This window comes from Ziziphus jujuba, chromosome 8 (assembly GCF_031755915.1).
Source record: "Ziziphus jujuba cultivar Dongzao chromosome 8, ASM3175591v1".
Classification (NCBI taxonomy): Eukaryota; Viridiplantae; Streptophyta; class Magnoliopsida; order Rosales; family Rhamnaceae; genus Ziziphus; species Ziziphus jujuba.
The window spans coordinates 23,556,712-23,579,429 of NC_083386.1; the positions used below are offsets into that span (position 1 = coordinate 23,556,712).

Here is a 22,718-nt window from a genome sequence, read left to right on the forward strand (position 1 = left end):
TGATGATTTAGTATTATTGATGATATTATCTGTGTTTGAAGTTGAGGATGAATGTTTTACTTGTAGCTCCGCACACCGTATGGACTTCTAAAAACCACTTCGAAAGTGAGAATGTCAAACAAGCTTGTATTCAGTGTTTCCCGTCTATTTTTTGCTCTTCTGGTTGGATGTTGATCAAGTCTACAATGGATTAAGGAAGGTTAGCCTTGTTTATCTGCCAGGTTTACATATTATATGCAAAAAGTGATTGACAAGTGAATTAACCAAAAATAAGTAAACAAATAAATAAAAAGTCTACCAACTGACAAATGTTTTTGAAAATGATAAAGCTTGTTAGGAGATTTTAACTATCCACAAATGTATCTTAAAAATATTATCAATTTTTCTTTAATTTTAATTATTTTTAAAAAAAATTATATTTAGATTTTTTCAAATAAAAAAATCCATTTTCCTTCCCTTTTATTATTTTATTTGTTTTTTTTCAAAATAATATCATCTATATAATTATAAATATTAATTGTAATTTTTAAAACTTAAAAGATTAAATTCTCTTGTACAGAAGTTGCCCTTTGTGCACTTAAATCTGGTAGATTTATTTATTTATTTTTAATAGAAACTGGTGGGAATTTGAAATAAGAAAAAAAAAAGTTCATTTTAAATTAAAATAATGAAAATCAGAACAATGCTTTTGGCATACTTGGGTTCTTTTTTCTTTTTCTCTTTTTTCTCGCATTGGTGGATTTATTGTTAGTACTTTTTCGGGTTTTAAATTCTTTTGCCATAAAAATCTGAGTCAGTGCAAAGGCCGTTGCATAAATAAATAGGTTTATGAGATAATTGGACATTTAGGGAAGAGCAACTTTCGCAAATTTTTCATCTTTTTCGATAAGCCCAAAAAAAAAAAAAAAAAAAAAAAAAAAAAAAAAAAAGAAAAGCAGAGAGAGAGAGAATCCTCACTCTTCCTTTTGTTTCAAAGGTTTCTACTAATTTCATTTCTTTAATCACTTTGATTTCAGATTGAAACTTCTTCTTCTTCAATTACACGGATTCCCAGTTACTGTTATATGGAAATAGGAAACTTTCGTTATTTTCTTTTCACTTCTGAATTTTATTAAAAAAATAATAATTTAAAAAAAAAAAAAAAAAAAAAAGAACCAGCTCATCTGATTGATTTATGTGTTTTTTCTTTTCTTTTCTTTATTTCTTTTCAACAATTCTGAACATGGTCAAGGAAAGTTTGAAAATTTCTTTCTTAAAACAAAAATAGTAAATGTTGATTGCATCATGTTTGATGAAATGTTTCTATGAATCTGATAGGGGGATTCACAATGTTTTCGAGATGGAACAGAGCTTTTCCTAGTTTGTCAAGGCTTGGGTCGATGAATAAGTTGGATTTTAATAATGATTTCTATGTTATCTCACGCCTAAGATATGCAAAGGCTGCTGCAGCTGTGGCTCCTACTATAGCTGATACTATGGAAAAGGGTATCACAAACGAACCAGTGGTACGAGTTAGAGCTACCCTTTTTGTATTTATATGAATGCATTCACACTTGAATTATATTTGGATCTACTTTGCTTCCCAGTCGAGCTTTCTTTGTCTTAAAATATAATTTGTTTTGACTTGAGTTTAACTTGGTGAATGTAATTCTTAGCGAGTGTAGTCCACTTGAAGATTAAATTGTCAGTAACTCTCTGTGCTTTTGGCCTGTTTCCATAATAGCTCGTTACACTATCTTTAAAAGAATTTTATCTATATTTTTTTGTTTCCATTGCTAGTAGTTATCTTGATTCTTATTTTTATGGCCCGAGAGTTATACTTTCCTTATTTCTCATTTGGCTTTCCACATCTCATTATATATGTATGTATGTATATATATATATATTAATTTCCTTTTTTTGAGTCTGTCTTCCTTGCCCATGATTTAGTGTGCAAGGACTGTTGCACACTTGAAAGATGTTTTTATTAATTTTTTTTTTTTTTTAAATATATAGTATGGTTCTCAGTTTGTGTATAACTTAAATCATATACCACACCAGCATATATTGTTATTAGATCTCTTCTTGTGTAATTTATAATCCTTCCCAATTAGCTTCTTGCTAAACAGTGTACCACTACTCGACAGATTAATCTGGATAAAATGTTTTGGTCTAAGCCCAGCTCATTGGCTTTGGCACCAGATTCCCCACTGAGAATTGAAGAGCCAAAACGTGAGGGCATTAAGGGTTTTATCCTCACAATGTTGCTGTTTTATAGTAAACAAAGCAAGTCTATTAGAGGGGCAAATGTTGTATACAAGCGAATCCTTTCACAAGTTGATAAACCTATCATTTATTCAGGTGAATTTTTATTTTTATTTATTTATTTATTTTTTACACATTTAGACCTATTGACGTATAATTTATTCCTTTATAACCAAATACCTGAGATTCACGGATATGTAAACTAATTCTTCCACGTGCAGCATTCAACTTGGAGAAAACCTTTAAAACTACATTTTCTTTACTTGTGCTTCATACATGGCTATGCTTACGGCGCTTAAAAGAAGAGGGGAAAGAAGGTGTTGAATTGGGGCAGTATTTGTATGAGATTTACAATCATGATGTGGAACTAAGAGTATCTAAGGCTGGGGTATGTGCTTATTTCTTACATGTTATTGTTACAATCTGCTTCTGACGTTGATTTTTGTCTAAGGTTGACCGCTTCTTGTAAAATTTTCTTTGCATGCGATGTCTCTGAAATTTGAAAATCAAACAATTTAATTGACCTTTAAGATTGAATTCACATCAGCATTTAGTTGATCAATTTTCTTTGAATTATTTTTCTTAATGGTGCAAAACCTTCTAATGGTGCAATTCTATGGAATATGATTCACATTTGTGCATTCAATTGATTTTATCTCTGACATTGCAGGTTAATTTACTATTGACTAAATGGATGAAGGACTTGGAGAAGATATTCTATGGGAATATTGTTGCTTATGATGCTGCCATTCTTCCGGAGGCTGCAAAGGATGAATTGCAAAATGTCATATGGAGGTAAGGCTTCTCCAAACTCAGTGCATGTCCACCTCCTTCCCCCAAGTTTTGAAAATTGTGACTTATCATATGCCATTATGGTATTAATGTAGGAATATCTTCTCTGACGAAGGTTCATCAAAGCCAAATGACGCAGCTTCACGAGCAGTCCAGGCAAGTTAACTCTTTTCTGCATCAACAGGATGAGAGCTATTTGCAGTTTAGTTTATGCTAGTTGCAATAGGAACTGTGACGATTTTAGGCTCAGGATTACCAGAAAGGTTGTCTGCCCAGGGAAAAGAGAGTTCAACCTGAAATATCATCTTTCCATTAGTATTTTCTGCTAGTTTGGGATAATCAATATCACGAGTAATAAGTGAACTTGAAAGTGAAGAATTATTTGTTTACACATTGGTTGCTTGATGTGTCTTGCATTTTTACTATAATTATCATGTATTAAAAAGGGGTATCAAATAAAACCAACTTCCTTCTGTGGATTAAATTTAGTCTAAAACATTTTGCATGCTCTGTGATTTTGACACTGTGAATGTGTTGCCTTTTTTTTCTTTTTAATTATTTTCCATTTCAAAAAGCTATATTTTATGAGGGACGTATGTGTTGGTAACAGATGGGGGGGTAAATGTTGAAATATTTATGGTCTTGTTACTTTATTGCCGAAGGCATATAACTCCTTGAAATGTTTGGATTTGTACAGGCAATGTCAAGGTACGTTCGTCGTGAAGTTAGTTGCCTGTCCTTAACTGGTAAGCTATTATTTTCCTCAGTCTTGCATGATACAATCAATGCAACAAGTTTGTGTCTCTGGTTGTTGTTATTATCTAACATATCTACTGTAAACATTTTTGGAATTTCAGATATTTGAGTATATTCCTATAAGGATTCACACTGACATTACTTTATACTTTTAACCATACCTATCACCTGGTTTTTTAATTTTAATAAAGTTGTTGAATTTGGATGAGCAGACAAAGAGGCTATGTTTTCCGGCAACTTCATGTTTACATCATTGAAGAGTGAGGTAAAACCAGCAGGACATCGATGAGTATTTGTTGGGTCATGTTCAAGGTTCATTATTGAAAAAGCTAAACTGAAAAACCATTGTCAATCTTAAGAAACAAACATTGTAAAGCCCTTGTTATTGCCAAAAGGGATTGTGCTGTTATCTTTTTAGTTATTTATCACCAGGTTGTCAGTGTTGACTGACAACCATGTAATGATGAAAAATCATTGTTTTATGGTTTACATGTGAATTGAAATGCAAATTTTATTTTTTTATTTTTTTTATTTTTTTATGTTATTGCATGTCTTATCTTTTTAGTTATTTATCACCAAGTCGTCAGTGTTAACTGACAACCATGTAATGATGGGTAATTTTCTGATGATGTGGGGTACAAGATGAAACGTCATAGTTTTCTGGTTGACATGTGAATTAAAATGCAATTTTTTTTATGTTGTTACATGTCAAACCAGAAGCAGATATGAGAATGTGAGGATAAAATTATTCAGTTATGATTAGTTTTATTATACCATGTATAAAATAATTGCATGTTTGCATAACTAGGTGCAAGCAATCACTAATGAAGCTAAATTATTTATGATTCACTCAACTTGAGTCACTCACTATGAACCAATCAAGGATCATCAGATTGAACAAAAGTTACTACGTGATAGATAAAGCAATCCCTCAAAGATTTTACATCAGATTAAGTACTATAAATTTGCAACGAGGGAAATGAATTCATATACACGGGGCACCATGTTATAAGAAGATTTGTGCAAGAGGAGTTCCCAGATATAGAGTTGGGGTCGGCGTTTAGAGGAGCAGGAGAATTGGGTACCGTGAGATCAGAAACAGGGCCATGTTTCTATATCTGATGGTATACTTTGAGCCTGCCAATGGATTATATTTCAAGGCAACGAAACATCGCAATCTGAAACAGTTTGGCTATTTAAAATAGCCAAAAGAATCTTGAAAGGTTATTTGAAAAAGGAGGTATACAAAGTCAAACCTGTACTTGTCATGCCATGTTTTCTAATTCATTTTTGGCCTTTAGTTACTTGCGTAACATTGGGTTTTTGAAAATTTCTTCTAAAGATAAGATGAACCATTTCATTTTATAAATAAATGTTACACATACAATGATTATTGATTAGCCCCCTCACAAATTTTTTAATCTTGTTTCTTATCCGTGCAAACCATTGCTGAATAGAAAAGAATAGTTATTGGAAGCTCGAAAGCTGACTTTTTTAAGTTTAGCTAAGAAGTAGAACTTTTCTACCCACAGGCAAATTAGGCAGAGACACCGTCAATGGATTCCTATGTCAGTCCCAAAACCTCCTCAAACCCAATCACCACCACCACTTACTATGAAACACCATCACTCTCCACTGAAATAGTTGCCAACAATGATGACCTCCTAACCGAAATCCTTGTTCGTCTGCCAATCAAGTCTCTCCTTCGGTTCAAATGTGTATCCAAACGTTGGCTTTCATTCATCTCCAATCCTCACTTCTGTTACCGTCGCACTCCATTCCACAACACCGCATGTGGCCTCTTCTTGATTCGGCATTCCATGCACATCAACCCAGAATTTGACTTCGTGCGTCTCAACCATAACAACTCCCAGCTCTCTCAAGCACCTTTCAGAACTCTCTCTTTTGTCAACGACCCCTTTGGGATCAAAATCTTGCAGTCTTGTAATGGGCTCTTCTTGTGTTGTTCTTTCCATGCATTTGATGGAAGAAAAAAGTACTATGTCTATAATCCTACTACCAAGCATCATACCATACTTCCTCCTCCTCTGCCTGTACGCAGTGAAACTTCTAGCACTGTTTTAGGGTTCAGTTTAGCTTTTGATCCTTCCAAATCAACTAGCTACAAAGTCGTCTGTGTTCGGAACTTGAACTATGAATTCGTAGAGACCCAACATCAAATTAAGATTTATTCACCTGAGGAAGGCTCTTGGCGGCTTTCTAGTGGCATTTTCTCCCCATCTTTGCCACCTTATGATCTCCAGTTTGATGGTGGTGTCTTTTGGAATGGTTCTATTCACTGGATTGATACTTATGGAACTGCAGCTCTATATTTCAATCTTCACACTGAGTGCTTAAGCAAAATGATATTCCCTCCAATCCCTGAGGGATGGGAAGAATGGGATGGTAGGAAGTTTGGGTATTTTGGTGTGTCCGGAGATCATTTGAATCTTATTGGGATGTACGACCCCGCTCGATCCACACATTTTAATGTTTATGAGATGGAGAGGGACTATTCGAGCTGGTTTGTCAAGTTTCATGTTGATCTTGATGAGGTTCCAACTGCATTTCCAGAGATGATTCGAAGCTCTTCGGACCCGTTACATGACTTGGATCATTACCTTTTTCACGTAATTTCTGTGATTTGGTGTGATGTTGAGGAAGAATCATATCTGGTGCTGCATATACCGGGTAAAATGATAGTATACTACTTGAAGAGCAAAACTTTCAAGAAGCTTTGTGATTTTGATGATGTTGGTACAGATGGTTTATTGTGGTACTGGGGATGGTCTAACGCTTATCAATACATTGAGAGTCTGGCATGTGTCTGATGCAATTTCTCTTCAAAGATTAGTTTGTTTTAGTCTATTTCTCATCTTGAGGGTTGCATTTTATTTTCTGGCTTTGAGATGTTGATAAACTTATTGTACTTGGTACATAACTCATAACACCTATTTATTGTCCAATATTCTATACAATTTCAAGTCTGATAATTTACAATCCGAAATCCATCACATCAGTATCAAAGATCCCAAAGACAAAAGAATAAATCTTAAAATACATTCTATAGGGAATTATGTTCAGAAAGCTCAGAACAAAAAGAGTAGTTTCAAACATACATACATACAACCTGTAAAATACATGGATTGCACATCAAAATTTATATATACCAAAATGGAGTAGAACAAGAAGAGGAGGGTTGATGAAGAAAATAGTGCTCAACAGTGTTGTCTTCCAAATTAAAAGCACCCATGTCATGACCAATTTCATATTGAAAATCGTCTGTAAAATACAAGCAGTTGGCTTTACAACGACCCCTGATATCTGATACACAAAAGGACGAAGATGAAGTGCCTATAAACAATGCACTTCTGCCAAGGTTGTTCACTTGAACCCAATTGTAACTGTATCCAGTTCCCACCTGACTACATTCTTCCAGCTTAAAAATCCTGAACCTATACGTCCAATAAGGAGGCTCATTTTTATTTTCAGTCCCAGAATACCAATTTGTACGAGCCCTCAAAACGAGCATAATAACCCCGGAAGATTCAACAAGGTACTTCATGAAAGAATCAATCATTCCTTCGGGACTTGGTGCAATTACAGAAGCTCTTGGACCTTGATCATCATTCAAGTTGCAAAGAACAAGTGCACCCTTGCAATCAACAGCATAGAATTTTTCCTTATAGTAGATGATGTCATGATAGTAATGTGAAGGAACATCAACTTTGGTCCAAGCTTTGTCCCCTGGTCGTGCAAATGCCAGTATACCAGCTTCTGAGAATATTGCCATTATTACACAGTCACGGTTTTCATAGTCAAAGCCAGTTGTTTTATGCAAGGGATTTGATGATAGAACAGCCTTCCTGATGAATATGTCAGTAAATTCCTTTGGCTCATAATCTGCAAAGAGATTAAACAGATAACCAAAAGCAGGGTGCTGAGGATCAGCTAAATCATCGAAGTTAGGGTTGGGAGGAAGTTTTATTTTGTATCCAGAAAAGGGATGCCAGAGATTAATATGTAAATCTGTATGGAGAGTAAGCAACCATCCGAAATTTGAGCAGAAGCATCTTCTATAAGAAACTTCTGACAACTTAATTCTCCATACATTAGACTCAAAATGCCGTATGCAACTGCGAGTGGTACTTGTTTTCTTTCCCCTCTCTAGTGAAACAAAGAGTCCTCGTGAAATAAGACCAAATGATCTGTGCCTTCGCATGTCATAGTTCTCTTGGTCACTTTCACCTTCTTTATCTTTCATCTGTATATGCATTAGCACCGGAAACCGAGGAGGTATAGATGGTTTTTCCCCTGAAGCAACAGCTGATTGCCATGACTTGCAGACAATGCTAAAGCTAATGACATCTTCCAAGAACGTCAACTGCTGTGATATGGCAGTCAAAAGTTCCTTTGGAAGATTCTCCCAATCAACCTTGCAAATCTTATACTTGAACTCCATGCTGAAAATGTAGATGGCAAAACCGAGGAAGAACAATAAAATGAGTATAAGATTAAGGTGACAGAAAATTGGATAGCGGTGCTATGAGTGATGCTTCCTCAAACCGTATTTAGTTTTGAATCTTAATACACACTTCCAACTAGGTTGTAATATAGTACTACTAATCTCTTTGGTATTTCCATTTTCTGATTTCTCAAGCAATGTAAAATGTAATCATCAATAAGTATAATAGCTAGTAGCAAAGTTAGACATGTGGATTTGTCCATTAATAGGTCAATGATACAAAATTTTATCATAAAACAGAACAAGCATTATCAATGAAAATAAAATAAAAGTCTTCTTTCATGTCTATAATTACATTCTTCCGGCCAAACTGTATTCAACAACATGCAGGAAAGCCTATTAGCACTTAAAAACAATTGAAATCCACAAATGGGTAACCAAAGAAAAACAAATCCAACAACAAAATTTGAAGTTTGGACACTATAAGTAACAGAATGAACCCAAAAAGGTCTACTTTTTTCTAAAACAAGTAGAAAACAAAGCACAAAAAAAACACATAAAACCCAAAAAATTGATAAAAGAGTTACCTTTTTCTCCTCCAATTCAAAGCAAATTGAAGAACAACGAAAAAAACATACAGCAAACGACTATAGTTGACCAACTAACCCCAGTTACTCCACAAAAACCAAACGACCCACTTCAAAATTTGTTTTCCAGTCAACCAAATTCAAGTTAAAGATTGAAAAGAAAACAAACCTGGGATTGAAGAAGAACGACGAGATTTTTCAACAATTTGTCAAAGAAACAAATCAATTTCTCTAAAATATTTTTTTCCCAGAAAAAAAAAAAAAAAAAAAAAAAAGAATAGACTAATATAAAGGGAAATAATCAAGCTTCCATAAAAGAAGCTTTGCGTGGAAACAGAGCTGTCTCTGCGGCAAACGATGTTTATGTTGGTCTTCACCTTTCGGTTTCGCGAAAGGAAAAATTAAATTATTATTTTTTTATTATTTTATAAATTTATTTAATAAACAGAAAGTCAGTCTCTTTTTGTTTATGCACCTTCTATTACACGACTATTTATAGAAAAATCACGTTAGATTTTCAAAATTTTAAAAATATATATTTTATCATCAAATTTTGAAAAAAAAAAAAATTAATCATGTTGGAAATGGGATCTATGATCTATCCATCCGTTGGCTAATTTTTTTTTTTTTCTTTTTACAACTTCATTTCTTTCACAAATTCATGAAATCTAAAAATAACTTTTTTTTTTCTTTTTTTTTTATATTACAAAAAATATGTATCTTAAATTAGAAGTCCAAGATAATGACCGATTCATTTTACTTTTTTTTTTTTATTTTATCGATCAAGAATTTTAAAAGAAAATAATTAAATTTTTTATCATTACAAATAATTCCCCCACAAGGTGAGCTAAAAGAGTTGCAGGATAACAAGAATTAAGCATTCATTTCTTTGTTGAGCTTGAAATCCATTTCTTAAAAAAAGGTGTAAGTATATCATGCAGGTCAAATCAAGATAAGGACTTTCTTACTTTTCTTTCATAGTAGTTTTTAATGGCTAGTAATTTGAAGCTTTAAGAAATCTATTTTCTTTTATGGCATTCGGATCTTTGTTGTAAACATGATTGGTTTATCAATTAAATTAATATTATTTAATATATATTAGATCATGTTATATTCTATTAATTTTATTAAAATACTTTATAACAATTTTTTTGATAAAAACTTTATATTCATTTTATTAAAAAATTTATATCAATTTATTATTAAAACAACATCTTTATAATTCAAATATGCTGTCTATATGGAAAATTCATGTAAATATTATATAATTAATTTCTGAAAAAAATAATGCGTAAAAATTAGAGTTTTTTTTTTCTTAATTATATATTAAGAATGATGAAATTTGAACTTGATAATTAACCGAGAAAAGGTTGTCCTCACAAATATGATCAAAATTAGAGTTAAGAAATTAAAAAGAGAAGAGATATTTTCTTCATTTTCTTGCCTTCGTACCTATTCAACTAGTGATACAATCCCTTATGTTAAAAAGTAGTTTTTTTTTTTTTTTCACTTATAACATGTTTGGATTTAAAGGAGGAAAGGGGGAAAAAGAAAAAGAGGTAAGTTTATGAGGAAAGGAAAAAAAAATGATAATATTTATCAATAATTATTGTTTGAATAATTAATAAATGAAAAATGAAAACAGGGACAAAAATTAAGTAGCTTATAACAAGCCAACTAGATAATAATAATATAGATAATTTTAAGATATTAGAAAAATCATTAAAATGTTTTCTTTTCTTTCATTTTCTTTTTAATTTTGGATGGAAAATAAATTTTCTAATATAAAAAGATCAATTCCCTCCCGTATCTTTCTACTCATTTCCTTTCCACCTCCTTTTAACCATCACAATAAGGACTTTGCACGGTTTTCTTTCTATTCTCTCCTATCCTTTTTCATCCTAAACATAATGTATTTATGTTTTTCGATTAAGTGCCATCATATATCAATAGTAGACGTGGCAAATATATAGAAAAATGAGATATAAAATCAAGATTCCTTTAACATTATTGGTACTATGTTACCCTATTACCTTGAACTATTATTTCAATTAGTTTATTTTTTTTTCTCTATTTTTATTTTTATTTTTAAGGACTCTAGGTAGATTTAATTTGTGGTTTTATCAAATAATTTTTTTATTTTTGTATTTCAAACTTTGAATGATAAGGCTTTGTTATGATTTTTTTTTTTTTTTTCCATTTCAAACTTTGGATGATAAGGCTTTGATATGATTTTTAATTTTTCTATTTCAAACTTTAAGTGGCAAATAGTGGCTTTATTATTAGTTGTCCACGTAAAATTAATCCTTATAATAGTAACTCTTATGTTTTTTTAGCCATTTTTTTTTTAATGTTTTCTAGTTTTATAAGTTTAACATTTATGGACCTTATATGTTGAGTTAAATTTTATAATAAAAAAATCTTTTTTTTTTTTTTTGGGCTAAGATTTCATATAGTGAAAACAAATTTTCATTATATTCTAATCCATATAAAAATCAAAGTGAAACAGAAAAACCTCAATTAAATATATAGAAAAAGCAGCACACTAAAACTAAAATTAAAATTGATTTGTTTAAAAGTTTTATATTTTTTAATAAAGTTAACATGCTCAGTTTAAAAAAAGAAAAAATGCACAACCCAATCAGAAACTATTTTGACGATAAAATAGAGGGCCAAAAGTGTGATCATCTAACATTTAGATTTTTTTTTTTAAAAAGAATATATATAAAATCCAATAGTTTTTAACCCTCAATAAGATAAGGTTCATCAAATGACTAAAATGATTTGTTAAAAATGTTTAGCAAATTCTTTTATACAGCGAACGGGCCAGTGTATAGTGATATATATATATATATATATTTTGCATTCACTTTCTCCACCATTGACAATTTTTATTCTACTAAATTACAAAACACCCTATTCAATTTATTCATGTTTCAGTTTGCCTCTTAAAACTCATTTTTGAAGAATTTTTCATAAACTATTGCATAAAAATCAAACTAACTACTTATATGAACTATAATATATATATATCTGTATAGTAATTTGTTTTGAATAAAAAAATGATAAAAATTGAACAACAAAATTGATATAAAGATATTTGGCATAATTTTTCTTTTACCTATTTTCTTAAAACAACTTGAAATATTACATGTTCAATCTGGTCAAATTGTCAAAAAAAAAGAAAAAAAAATTTAGAAATGTGACAAATTGACTAAATGCAAAAATTTGGAGGGAAATTGAATTAAAAAAAATTGAGGGGGTATTTTGTAATTTTACATTTTATATTGTTTTCCTACTAAAATTTTGGCACTAAGTTGAAATGAAAACCAGACCGTAGATCAGCCCCTACTGCAGGGGTTAGGGTTTTTCCGGTAAGGTGCTTTAGAAATGGTAATTTAAAAAAAAAATAAATAAATAAATAATTATTGTGTGTAAAATTGTGAAAGAAAGTTGAATAAGATTTTTATAATCAGGAATCAGTGTGTAGCACTGAGAGTGAGAGGTGAGAGAGAATGGCGACGGAGTCTTCTGAGGGAGAAGAGGAAGCGAAGCTGACAGGAGGGAATAAGGTGCTGATGGTGGACGATGATCTCAGAGAAATGGGTAAGAAGGCCGCTTGGAGTGTCAGCTCTTGCAAGCCCGGCAATGGCGTCTCTTCTCTCCGCGACGATAATCTCGACACCTATTGGCAGTCAGTCTCTCTGCTTCTTTTATATCCCTTTTTTTTCTTAAAATCTCAAAAATTGATTTGGGAAAAATGTTCCCATTTGATGTTTTTTCTATTGCTGCTTTGTTCCAGGTCAGACGGTGCACAGCCTCACCTGGTAAATGTTCAATTCCAGAAGAAAGTAAAGCTCCAAGTATGTGTATTCATTTGCACTATATTTATATATATATATATATATATATATAGGCATTTTAAAGAATATTTCGGATAGATTTATAATTCATGTTTTTTTATTTTATTATTATTTTTTTTTTGGGGGGTTGGTTTATTATTCATTTTTTTTACTTTCAGCTTGTTGTTCTATATGTGGATTTCAAACTTGATGAAAGCTATACGCCGTGTAAGATATCTATCCGAGCAGGGGATGGATTCCACAACTTAAAGGTTAATTTTTGGTGATAATCTCATCAAGGAGGAACATCGGGCAGTTTAGGATTTTGACAATTTTTATTACCCCATCACTTTTATCTATCTTTGCTGGGACTTAATATGATTTGGGTTTGACCCCTGCAAATCCTTTTAGGAGATAAAAGTTGTGGAACTTGATAAGCAAACCGGTTGGGTTAGTATATCCTTGTCAGGAAATGATCCAAGGTAAGTGATGGAAGCTTTATTTTCTCTCTTGTATTCTATTTATTTCGTTGTTGTTGGGTAACTACTTTTTGTTGTAATTCATATCTTTTTGATTGGATCTGTGCAGAAAATAATTAACTGGTGAGTGGTAGGTTGATAAATGTTGCAATGGCAACATTTGTAGCTAAATTAGTGTTATGAAATATAAAATTGTCATAACTGATATTTTGTTTTATGACAATAAAATTAATGAAAAAAGAAAGCCAGTGAGAGAGAGTTGACAACTAGTGTGTATTTTCTTAATCTTTTATTCTTGGAGATGATTCTTATAGCTTTTTGTAAAAGCCATATATGGTTCTGTACTTTGAATCAAAAAAGAAATTAACTGAAATATGCTTGTTGGACTAGGGCATTCTTATGCATGCTTTATTTATCCCTTAAGGTGCTAATGTAGTTTCATTGTCTTGGAGTTGTTAGATAAATTTTGGCCAGTATGTTACAGATCCAAGAAATTTCCTGGTTATCCCTTTTATAATGTTGAAACATGTTATAAACTTGAGGAATGATATGCTAGATCCTTTTGTTAAATATTGTTTATTTTCTTAATAATTAGTTTGTTCTCATTGCTGAAATGTTTTAAAAATAAAATGTTTGTCAGGGAAACTTTTGTTTATTTTCTTAATAATTAGTTTGTTCTCATTGCTGAAATGTTTTAAAAATAAAATGTTTGTCAGGGAAACTTTTGTCAATACTTTTATGTTGCAAATTGCTGTGTTATCAAATCATATTAATGGGAGGGATACCCATGTTCGCCAAATCAAAGTTTACGGGCCTCGACCGTGAGTCTCCTAGTACTTTCATGCTCATCAATTGTTTTGACTAATGTAATAAGTAATTTAAGTTTTTTCCCCTTATAATTCCCAATTCAGGAACCCTATTCCTCATCAAGCATTTCAATTTACTTCAATGGAATTCATTACCTATGCATCTGTAAGATGAGAAGTGTGACAAGGAATAAAGAGGAGGTGAAAGTTGTTGGAGGAAGCAGATTGTACCATAGTCATGAAGGAGGTTTTTTAGGCGTGTAAAACTATAAACTGTAGAATATTCTGATGTCTACCACCCCAAAAGAACACCAACAGATTTTTTCTTTCTGATTTATTATAGATATTACTTTTATGATTTATAAATGTTGTCTAAAATGGCTGATATGGGGAACAAATTTTGTTGTCTTATTTATATATGAATATTTGGATTTATCAATTTATTCTGTTAAATTTTGGATACTAATTATGTGACAAATTCCTGTTAAAACTGAATGGTCTCTAATGAGATTAAAGTAATATGTGTTGGTATCAGAAGTTATTACAATAAGTTCGGATATGTGCAATTGTCCAAAATTCATTTCTTTTCCATTCCTTATCTATATCTATGCTAAAGATGTGGATGGGTTAGAATTATAGTTGCTTAGTTATTTTTGTAGTATTTTGCTTACTATAAGGGTTGTTTTGGTCAAAGCAATTATAGGGTTCTTTGGCTTTCTTCTCCAGTTTATTCAGCCCTCAACTCATTTCATAGCCACAACCTCTTCATTGACTGTAGCACCACTAATCCGGCCACCTCACCTGACTAAAAAGGCTTCAAAACCTGGCCACAAGGCTTTCTTAGTTCATGCAAACCTAGGACGATTATATTTACAGGGTCCCCATCCCATTCACTGATGTTATCTTCACCAAGTTTTGGTCATCATAGCTAGATGAGATGCCAAACTTTCCATGGTTGTAGTTAGAGGAGATTAAGGAAATATCAGCCTGAGAGATAATAGATGACACATATATGTGCTATTTGTTGACTATTTGTTGACACATGGGTTCTTTCTCTTGGGTCCAAGTTTATGCTGTTTGAGTTATATGATTTCAACTCTTTCATTTCTGGTTTTTTCGGCAGATTGCAAAATTTTTTTGCTTTCATAGGTGTGTGCTTCTAGATGTTGGTTTCTCTATTTTTGATAATTAGTTCTCTGTGTTTTGTCCTGAATGTAAATTTTTAGCATTTTGATAATTTCTTTTGGTTTTGTTAGTAAGTGTGGAGTAGGGGAGGGCTGAGAAGGAACCTGGAAGATTGGATGTTGAACTTTTTAAAAGTAAACACGGTTTTTATTGTATAATTAATAGAGGATTAAAAGATGTTCTTACTAAAACGAGGAGGGTTGACTGTTACAGTGGATGGTTAATAAATGCTTGTGATGCAGATTTGAAAACTTTACATTCATATGGTGGTACTTTGGAGTTTGAAAGTTGTGCAAAAGTTTTATATATAATAGTTTGAGAACTAAAGTTTTTTTAATTTTTTAATTTTCTTGGGTCAAATGAGTACTGAAGGGATAATAGAGGGGCCAATTGTATCTGCACATTTTCTACTCTTTTTTTCTTCTTTAGCTTCTAATTTCTGGTTCTTATGTTCATGTTGTGTATCTTTGCCGACTTCTTTTGGTGGGCAGGGTTGTAGTTTACTTCGTTTAGCAAACCATGTAATTGAATAATTATAGTACGTTAGCTTCTAGATGAAATAAACTGGTTTTTAGAAATAACAAAACAATAACTTTTTGCTTCTTAGAGATCAAACAAGGAATTAATGCAAGCAAGTTATATCTACCTTCCTTACTGTGAAGCTTAGTTGTGGCAACCAGTCCAAAGCTTCTTAAACAGACTAATGCAGTGGAACAAAGATGTACAAGGAAGAAACTTTGGTAATACAAAATCCCAGGCTCCCGGTTGGTATCTTCTTTTCCTGTAGCATGATTAAAACTCAAAACATCAGTTGCTGAGTCTTAGTCATATTCTTAGCTTTTAGAAGTAGAGAAATAAAGATAAGAGTTAGAAAGAGAAGCTGCACAGTCTAGACAAGATTGGAAAGTGTGAGAGTTTGGACTGCTTTATTATTACTTTAATCACTAAGGTATGTCGTTTTCCAAAGGTATATATATATATATATATATATACATACACACACCTTAAGAATGTTAAATGCATGGACTGATAAAGCAATAAAATTAAATTATTTTTCAATTTGTTTATTATTTTATGCCATAGCTTAGTATTACTAGTTATATCTAGAAACTATAATATAACTCAAAACTTGGAATTAATTAATAAATTGAGTTTTAAAACTAATTAAAAGGTTTTATATATTTCATCAATTATAGTTTCCTTTGGTTCTTTGTTCTGACCTTGATGAATCTCAAAGATCGATTCAGAGCCTTAGTCTCATCTCGGGTCTTGGAGGCTTGAGAAAGAGAGATTAGAGTAATATTTTGAAAGTGGGAGATTGTAGACCAAGAGATTTTCAGCTAATTAATTAATAATAAATTGGTTTTAAACCATAAGGTTTATATATTTATATATATTTTTTCACCAAAGCAAGTAAAATATTATTTCCTTGTTTAATTTCTTCCCACATTCTCAAAACACGAATCTGTCAGATCAAACTTAATGTTAACACATCATTACTTAATGTTTACACATCATTTTGAGACCACAGATATTCATAGTTGGCATACTCAGTAATGCAAGGAATTCTCTATCTATTTCTCTCTCCATCCAGGAAAACAATTGAAGAGATCGAAATGACTTTTCCACGGACAGAGTCTTTAAACATGGGAAGCTAATTTTTGTAGAACTTTTTCATATATCGTTTATTATACTTAAGCATTGCCAAGGCCACAAGTCAAAGAAAATAAGGTTGTATTATGGGTTTAGAACAATTCATGTTTCATGTTCATGATTTCATGAGGGGGTTAAAATAAGTCTTAACATAGAAGAGAAAAAAAAAAAAAAAATTTGAATATAAGGAAACTAATCAACTTGTGTTTACTCATGACATCGAGAACCTTGATTCGAAATTATGGTAATTTATATTTGTTTAATTGGGTTATCAGGAGTGAACATTGCACCTTCAGTTAGGCCAACATATCGATTGGAAAGTGTATCAGATTTATTAGTTTCTGATTCCCTGGTGGTCCAATGAATATCTGACTTTTTGCTTTATAACTTAAATGCCTTTGTATGCTTTTCATCTTCATTTGATGCATTCCTGTGTTTTTTGGGACTGTGGAATCTATTTGTGGGTTTCAAATGTTAGTGAAGATTCTTTGCCTGATTTGTTAAGGTAAAAGCTCTTCACCAATCTCTAAATGCAAGATTTTTTTCACAACAGACTCAGCCATACATACAGAAAGCAATTACAAGAAGGTAATTTTCACTGATTGAACCTGATAAAGATGTAGCTGTTCAAAATGGTTGGCTTTATGATTTATCTGGATATTTACCTGGATATTGCAGCTGAAACAACAAAAGGTCCGTAGTTGGTACTACTTTTGTGGTCATATTCGGGAGGCTGCTCTCTCTTTGGTATGATCGTTTTCTCTGGGTGCTATGTGTAGAAAGATTGTTGTTGCTTTGTTGTAAGATTTCTTATATACTGAATAATATTCAAGGCTTAGTCATAAATAAATTTAGGACAACATGCAAACGCACTAGAATCTAAGATTATAAGGTTATACAATTGCACACTAAGTTACTAATTACTTGGCAAGGCAAACAAAGTTACTAATTACTTGGTAGGGCAATCTCCTACCAGTTACTAACTAATTGGTAGGTTATGAGTGCATTGGGATTTTGGGCATAAGGGAGTGTGGTCGGTACTAATTCCTTGGTAGGGCAATCTCCTACCAAAATTGTTGTGGCACTTGGATTATTGTAAAGTCTTTTTGTAGGAAAGGGAATTTTGTTTTCTCGAGTCATGTTCCAATAATTGCAAAAAAGAATTGAGTTGGGCAACTTTTCCACATTGTACGTGTTCAAATGAAGAAGGTATAGACACTGGAATGTGAGCCTTTGACCGTAGAGAAAATTAGAGGCCTAATTGAATCTAATACTCGAAGTTAGGCACTAGATGACATATCATCCCAAGAGTACAATTTGTGACAAAGGCACCTCCAACTCTTAGATATCTCACATCTGAAAAAAGTTCATTCTTATATCGTCTAAATAGATAACATTATATTGATTCATTAAATCCTAGGCAAACAATCCAACAGCAAATAGTCATCCCTTGAGCTAGAGTCATCTTTCTAGCTCTTAACTCCAACTATACAACAAAGTAACCACATTCACGAGTTGATGTTGAGAGTACATGCTATAAGCACAATTTATTTTACCAAGTATATAAGTATCATTATTTGATTGGTTAACATATTAATATAACATAAATATGGATAAATAAACCTTTCAAAGAATGAAATTTCATGTTTATCATCGCTTATTCAAAGTTTTTAAAGTGACCGTTGGATTTTTAGCTGTTTGAGATAAAAAAAATTTACCATTTTTCACTTACCATTTGTTTTATTTTATTTTATTTTATGTTTGTTGGTCTTCTTTAGTTTAGGCATTGGATCAGATTTAAAGATTTGCCTTTTTGAGGAAAATTTCAATTCTAAAAATTGAATAGGAGATAAATTTATTGGGAAAACACAAAAATACCCATCATTCAGCCAAAAATTAAAGATTGTGACCTCTCTTGTTTTCAATAATTTTTTGCCTACCTTTCACTTGTTTTCAATAACTTTTTCTACCTTTCACAAAAAATACGTTTCACGTTGTCTTCAAATTCAGACTGATCTGGCTTTTCTCTTATTTATTTTTCAGGTTTTTTTTTTTCATATTTTCTTCATTTATATTGTTCTTTGATCATTTATAAATAAAAATAAAGATTATTATCAAGATAAAAGAAATTTGTAAAGCTACAAATGTCGATCATTGAAGATAAAAGATTGCCAAGTAAATCTATTTTTTGTGGATTTTTTTAGATGATATGGTGGGGATAATTTAGATAATTAGGTAGGTAGGAAAAGTGAAAGTGAAAAGTGCATAAGATTATTAAAAATAAAAGAGGTGGACATGTTTTCCTGTGGGCATTTTTGTGTTTCCGCCTAAACTTATTTTGGTGTATTATTCTTCTGCCGCTTGCAAAAACGCAGATTTTTTGGGCCTTGGCTAACCCATGGCCCGTTTGCGAGGCGTGCCTCATGTTGGAACACGTGCATCTCCTAGAGTACTTCAGTTTTCAAGGTTTGGGATCGATCGTGACAAAAGACGCCAAAATAAAGGTATGGGGGTGTGGCCCAATTTCTCTCGGGCCCATGTACGTGAACCACATCCAAACATGGTCCACACGATCAACCACGTTATGTGTCCATATTGCCACGTTTCTTGTTTTTATTAAGCCATGTAAGTAATCTACGTGCAAATCTGCGTGTCTAGTTTGTATTTGTCCACATGGTAGTTTATGCCACTGGTCATGACAGCGTGGAGTTTGGTGTATGTGTACCAGAGATGTGTCATGTTTCTATTCGGCTACATGTCAGTAATGCCATGTGTCATGACCACGTGTCATTATGTTGATGTGTACATATGTAGTTAGGTGTCAAGTTTTTATTGATCCATGTATTAGTTACAACCAGGGAAGAAAAAGTCGATGATATGGTCGAAATGCCGGCGAGTACCGACACCGATAGAGGGGGGGAAGAAATTTCTGTATGGATTATCGTGGAAATGTTGAGAGTGTCGATGAATGTCGAGAGTATCGATGAATATCCACAGAAATCTCCATTTTCAAATGGATATTTATGGAATTTTGATGGAGATTTCGGTTGTTGGTAGAAATTTGAGTTGTCGGTCCAAGGACTATGGTGGCCCTGATACCATTACTTCTTTTGCTTTGGAGGACAATGAATTTTGGCTGAGGAATTTGTTCGGGTTCATTTTACAGGTCGTTGATGTTTGTTATTGCTTCCTTCTAACACTTCTCGACAACAAACTATGGTTTCCAACCATTTTGGTCTTTATTGTAGGAAATGTTAAATGTGCAGAAAGAACAATAGCTCTATATCTTGCCAACTTCAACCGTTTTGGATCTCCTGTTCATGATTTTGAAGAACCAAATGCTGAAGGTACCGTATTTGATTTCTATCTATCTTCAAAATCAAATCACATGGAGTTGCTGATGGTTTCTTTTTCCCTTTTCGAATTCTTCAAGGGGATTATTGGTGGTTTCTTCTTCGATAGCTTCATGATGTCTTGTAGGAGAACTCCATTTCAAACTCAAGCTGCTTGATGGTGCCTTCCATTCTTCAATAAATTTTATATGTTTTTTGGTAATCTTTGAATTATTAGTTCGCAAATGGGCTGTTAGTATTTGTATTCAATTCGATTTTTTATTCTTGTTTCATGGGAATGAGAAGCAGATTTGGAGCTCTATTAACTTTGGTTCTTGTAGAACATGGATACCAACTGTTCGACAAATTTCCCACATGAAAGTTATTTCTTTTCATTTGAAAATTTGATTTTCCTTTTTTTCAGTTACTTGTTATTGGTTTTGGCAGCTTGTAAAATTGGTTGACATTTTATATTTTTCAAAGTCTACCACTTAAAAAGGTTGTTTTTGTTGTCCAAAAATCACTTTATGGATCTTGGCAATTATCCTTTAAATTATTAGTTCACTAATTGTTGTATTTGTAAGTAGTACAGGGAACTCCGGCAACACAACATCACAATTAATATATGGCAATAAGAGTCCTACTCTCTCTTCAATTAGATACTTCTCCATCTCGCTATGCTTCCTTGTTGCTTTTATTTGCAATGTACAGTCTATTATTACGTCTATATAAGTTTCTTGGCCACTATTCCTACATGGCAAGGAAAAGGAGAGTCCATTGAGTATGTTGCAACTTGCAAGAAATCTGAATAGAGGAAGCTTATTTTGGTCCTTCGGATTGCGAGCATTTTACTTGTCTGCCCCCTTCTTCCTCCGGATTTTTTGTCCTATATCTATGTATGCTTCATCTAATGTCATTTATTCTCTATTTCTTGGACACAACAGCCAGCTTTACAAGACAACTTCACAGTTACTCCATTAAAGAGGGTGTGAGAACCAATGATGTGGAATCAGTTGGTCAACTGAATGTAATTGCTGCTGAAGATTAAATAATTTGTAATATATATTGTAATTAACAATGGTATTAAGTCAAAATATTTGATCAAACTGGATTAATGTGTCTTGTGTTATGTTTCAGTAACTTTAGTTGTCCTAAAGTGATGTAGAATCAGTTGCATAAAATAATTTGTCATATTATATTGTAATTAACAGTGGGATTAAATCAAAATATTCAATCAAATTGGGTTTATGTGTCTTGCTAGAACATTAATAGGACTATGAACCATGAATGTTTATGATTTAGCTACTTTAGTTGTTCTTTTAGCTGTCCTCTTTTTAAGAACGGGTAGGAAATAAAGGTTGGGGTTTTGAGTAAGCAATTCTTTCCAATTTGATAGCAAAATGAGAAAGTAGCTCTTTCTAGTTGTTTCTTTCTTTTCTTTTTTTTTTTTTAAATTAAAGAGAAGTTAAATTTTTTATATTTTAAATTAAATATTTATAGTTTCCGTAATTTTATCGATATTTCCATGGATATTTCCATAAAATTATACCTTCGATATTTTCATCGATAACGATATTTTCATCACTGGTTACAACATGTGTCAAGCCTATGTGGCAGTAGGTTTACGTGTCCATGATGGCTGTGTCATTTTGCTATTTGTCCACATGTATTGAGTGCCATGTGTTGTAACGATGTGGCTGTCAATGTGGTTGATTGGTGACATTTTCTTATTGGTTGCGTGTCTAGTTTCTATTAGTCCACATGGCCATCAGTGCCACCTATTATGACAGCGTGGAGTTGTGTGTACGTGTAGCAGAGATCTTCGTGTCATGTTTCTATTCGGTTACATGTTAAGAAGTGCATGTGTTACTACCACATGTCATGATGTTGACCTGTGTACACACAGCTAGGTGTCATGTTTTTATTGATCCACATGTCAATTGTAGCCACATGTCTAGCCTACGTGGCAATATGTCTACATGTCTCTAACGGTCGTTTTGCTATTTGCCCGTGTGTATATAACACCATGTGTTATGACTACATGACTTATAATTGACATGTATTACTGGTTGTGTGTTGAGTTTCTATTAGTTAACATGGCCTAAGTGCCATCTGTCATGACAGCATGGAGTTTTGTCTATGTGTACCAGAGATCTTCGTGTCATGTTTCTATTCGGCCATATGTCAGGAAACGCCATGTGTTACTACCACGTGTGATGATGTTGACATGTGATGATGTTGATGTGTGCACACGTAACTAGGTCTCATGTTTTTATTGATACACATGTCAATTGCAATCATATATCCAGCTTATGTGACCATATGTCTATATGTCATTTTGCTATTTGCCCATGTGTATACAGCGCCATGAGTCATGACTATGTGGCTTATCATTGATGTGTTATTATTGGTTGCGAGTCCGGTTTCTATTAGTCCACATGACCTAAGTGCCACCTATCATGATAGCATGGAGTTTTGTATACGTGTACCAAAAATATTTGTGTCATGTTTCTATTGTGCCACATGTCAAGAAGTGCCATGTCTCATGACCATGTGTCATACGTTGACGTGTACATA

General features: G+C 32.6%; 4 protein-coding genes across 7 annotated transcripts; 3 read left to right on the forward strand and 1 right to left on the reverse strand.

Annotated features, from left to right (window-relative positions):
* The first annotated feature begins 780 nt into the window (after window positions 1–780).
* Window positions 781–4,314, forward strand: LOC107404410 (uncharacterized). Of its 3 annotated transcripts, none has more exons than XM_048471064.2 (8): window positions 781–804; window positions 1,318–1,505; window positions 2,109–2,340; window positions 2,466–2,632; window positions 2,915–3,039; window positions 3,132–3,192; window positions 3,734–3,782; window positions 4,005–4,314. In XM_048471064.2, exons 2-8 carry the CDS (start codon window positions 1,329–1,331, stop codon window positions 4,079–4,081), a joined length of 888 nt encoding a protein of 295 aa, XP_048327021.2. In that variant the 5' UTR covers window positions 781–804; window positions 1,318–1,328; the 3' UTR covers window positions 4,082–4,314. The 3 variants fall into 3 exon arrangements, with proteins under 3 accessions (XP_048327021.2, XP_024924404.3, XP_015866847.3); XM_025068636.3 differs by lacking the exon at window positions 781–804 and adding an exon at window positions 830–976; XM_016011361.4 differs by lacking the exon at window positions 781–804 and adding an exon at window positions 830–976 and having other exon boundaries at window positions 2,127–2,340.
* An 865-nt stretch (window positions 4,315–5,179) lies between these two features.
* Window positions 5,180–6,740, forward strand: LOC107404419 (F-box protein At5g07610). The gene has a single exon (XM_016011372.4). The coding sequence runs from the start codon at window positions 5,349–5,351 to the stop codon at window positions 6,621–6,623; it is 1,275 nt and encodes a 424-aa protein (XP_015866858.2). The 5' UTR covers window positions 5,180–5,348; the 3' UTR covers window positions 6,624–6,740.
* A 91-nt stretch (window positions 6,741–6,831) lies between these two features.
* Window positions 6,832–9,290, reverse strand: LOC107404418 (F-box protein SKIP23). The gene is made up of 2 exons (XM_016011371.4): window positions 9,014–9,290; window positions 6,832–8,255 (listed from the first exon to the last, which is right to left on the reverse strand). The coding sequence occupies exon 2, from the start codon at window positions 8,252–8,254 to the stop codon at window positions 6,953–6,955; it is 1,302 nt and encodes a 433-aa protein (XP_015866857.3). The 5' UTR covers window position 8,255; window positions 9,014–9,290; the 3' UTR covers window positions 6,832–6,952.
* A 2,845-nt stretch (window positions 9,291–12,135) lies between these two features.
* Window positions 12,136–14,410, forward strand: LOC107414163 (anaphase-promoting complex subunit 10). Of its 2 annotated transcripts, none has more exons than XM_048469752.2 (7): window positions 12,136–12,218; window positions 12,321–12,538; window positions 12,647–12,707; window positions 12,866–12,958; window positions 13,098–13,168; window positions 13,882–13,986; window positions 14,077–14,410. In XM_048469752.2, exons 2-7 carry the CDS (start codon window positions 12,360–12,362, stop codon window positions 14,144–14,146), a joined length of 579 nt encoding a protein of 192 aa, XP_048325709.1. In that variant the 5' UTR covers window positions 12,136–12,218; window positions 12,321–12,359; the 3' UTR covers window positions 14,147–14,410. The 2 variants fall into 2 exon arrangements, with proteins under 2 accessions (XP_048325709.1, XP_048325710.1); XM_048469753.2 differs by lacking the exon at window positions 12,136–12,218 and adding an exon at window positions 12,219–12,237.
* Window positions 14,411–22,718: the final 8,308 nt, after the last annotated feature.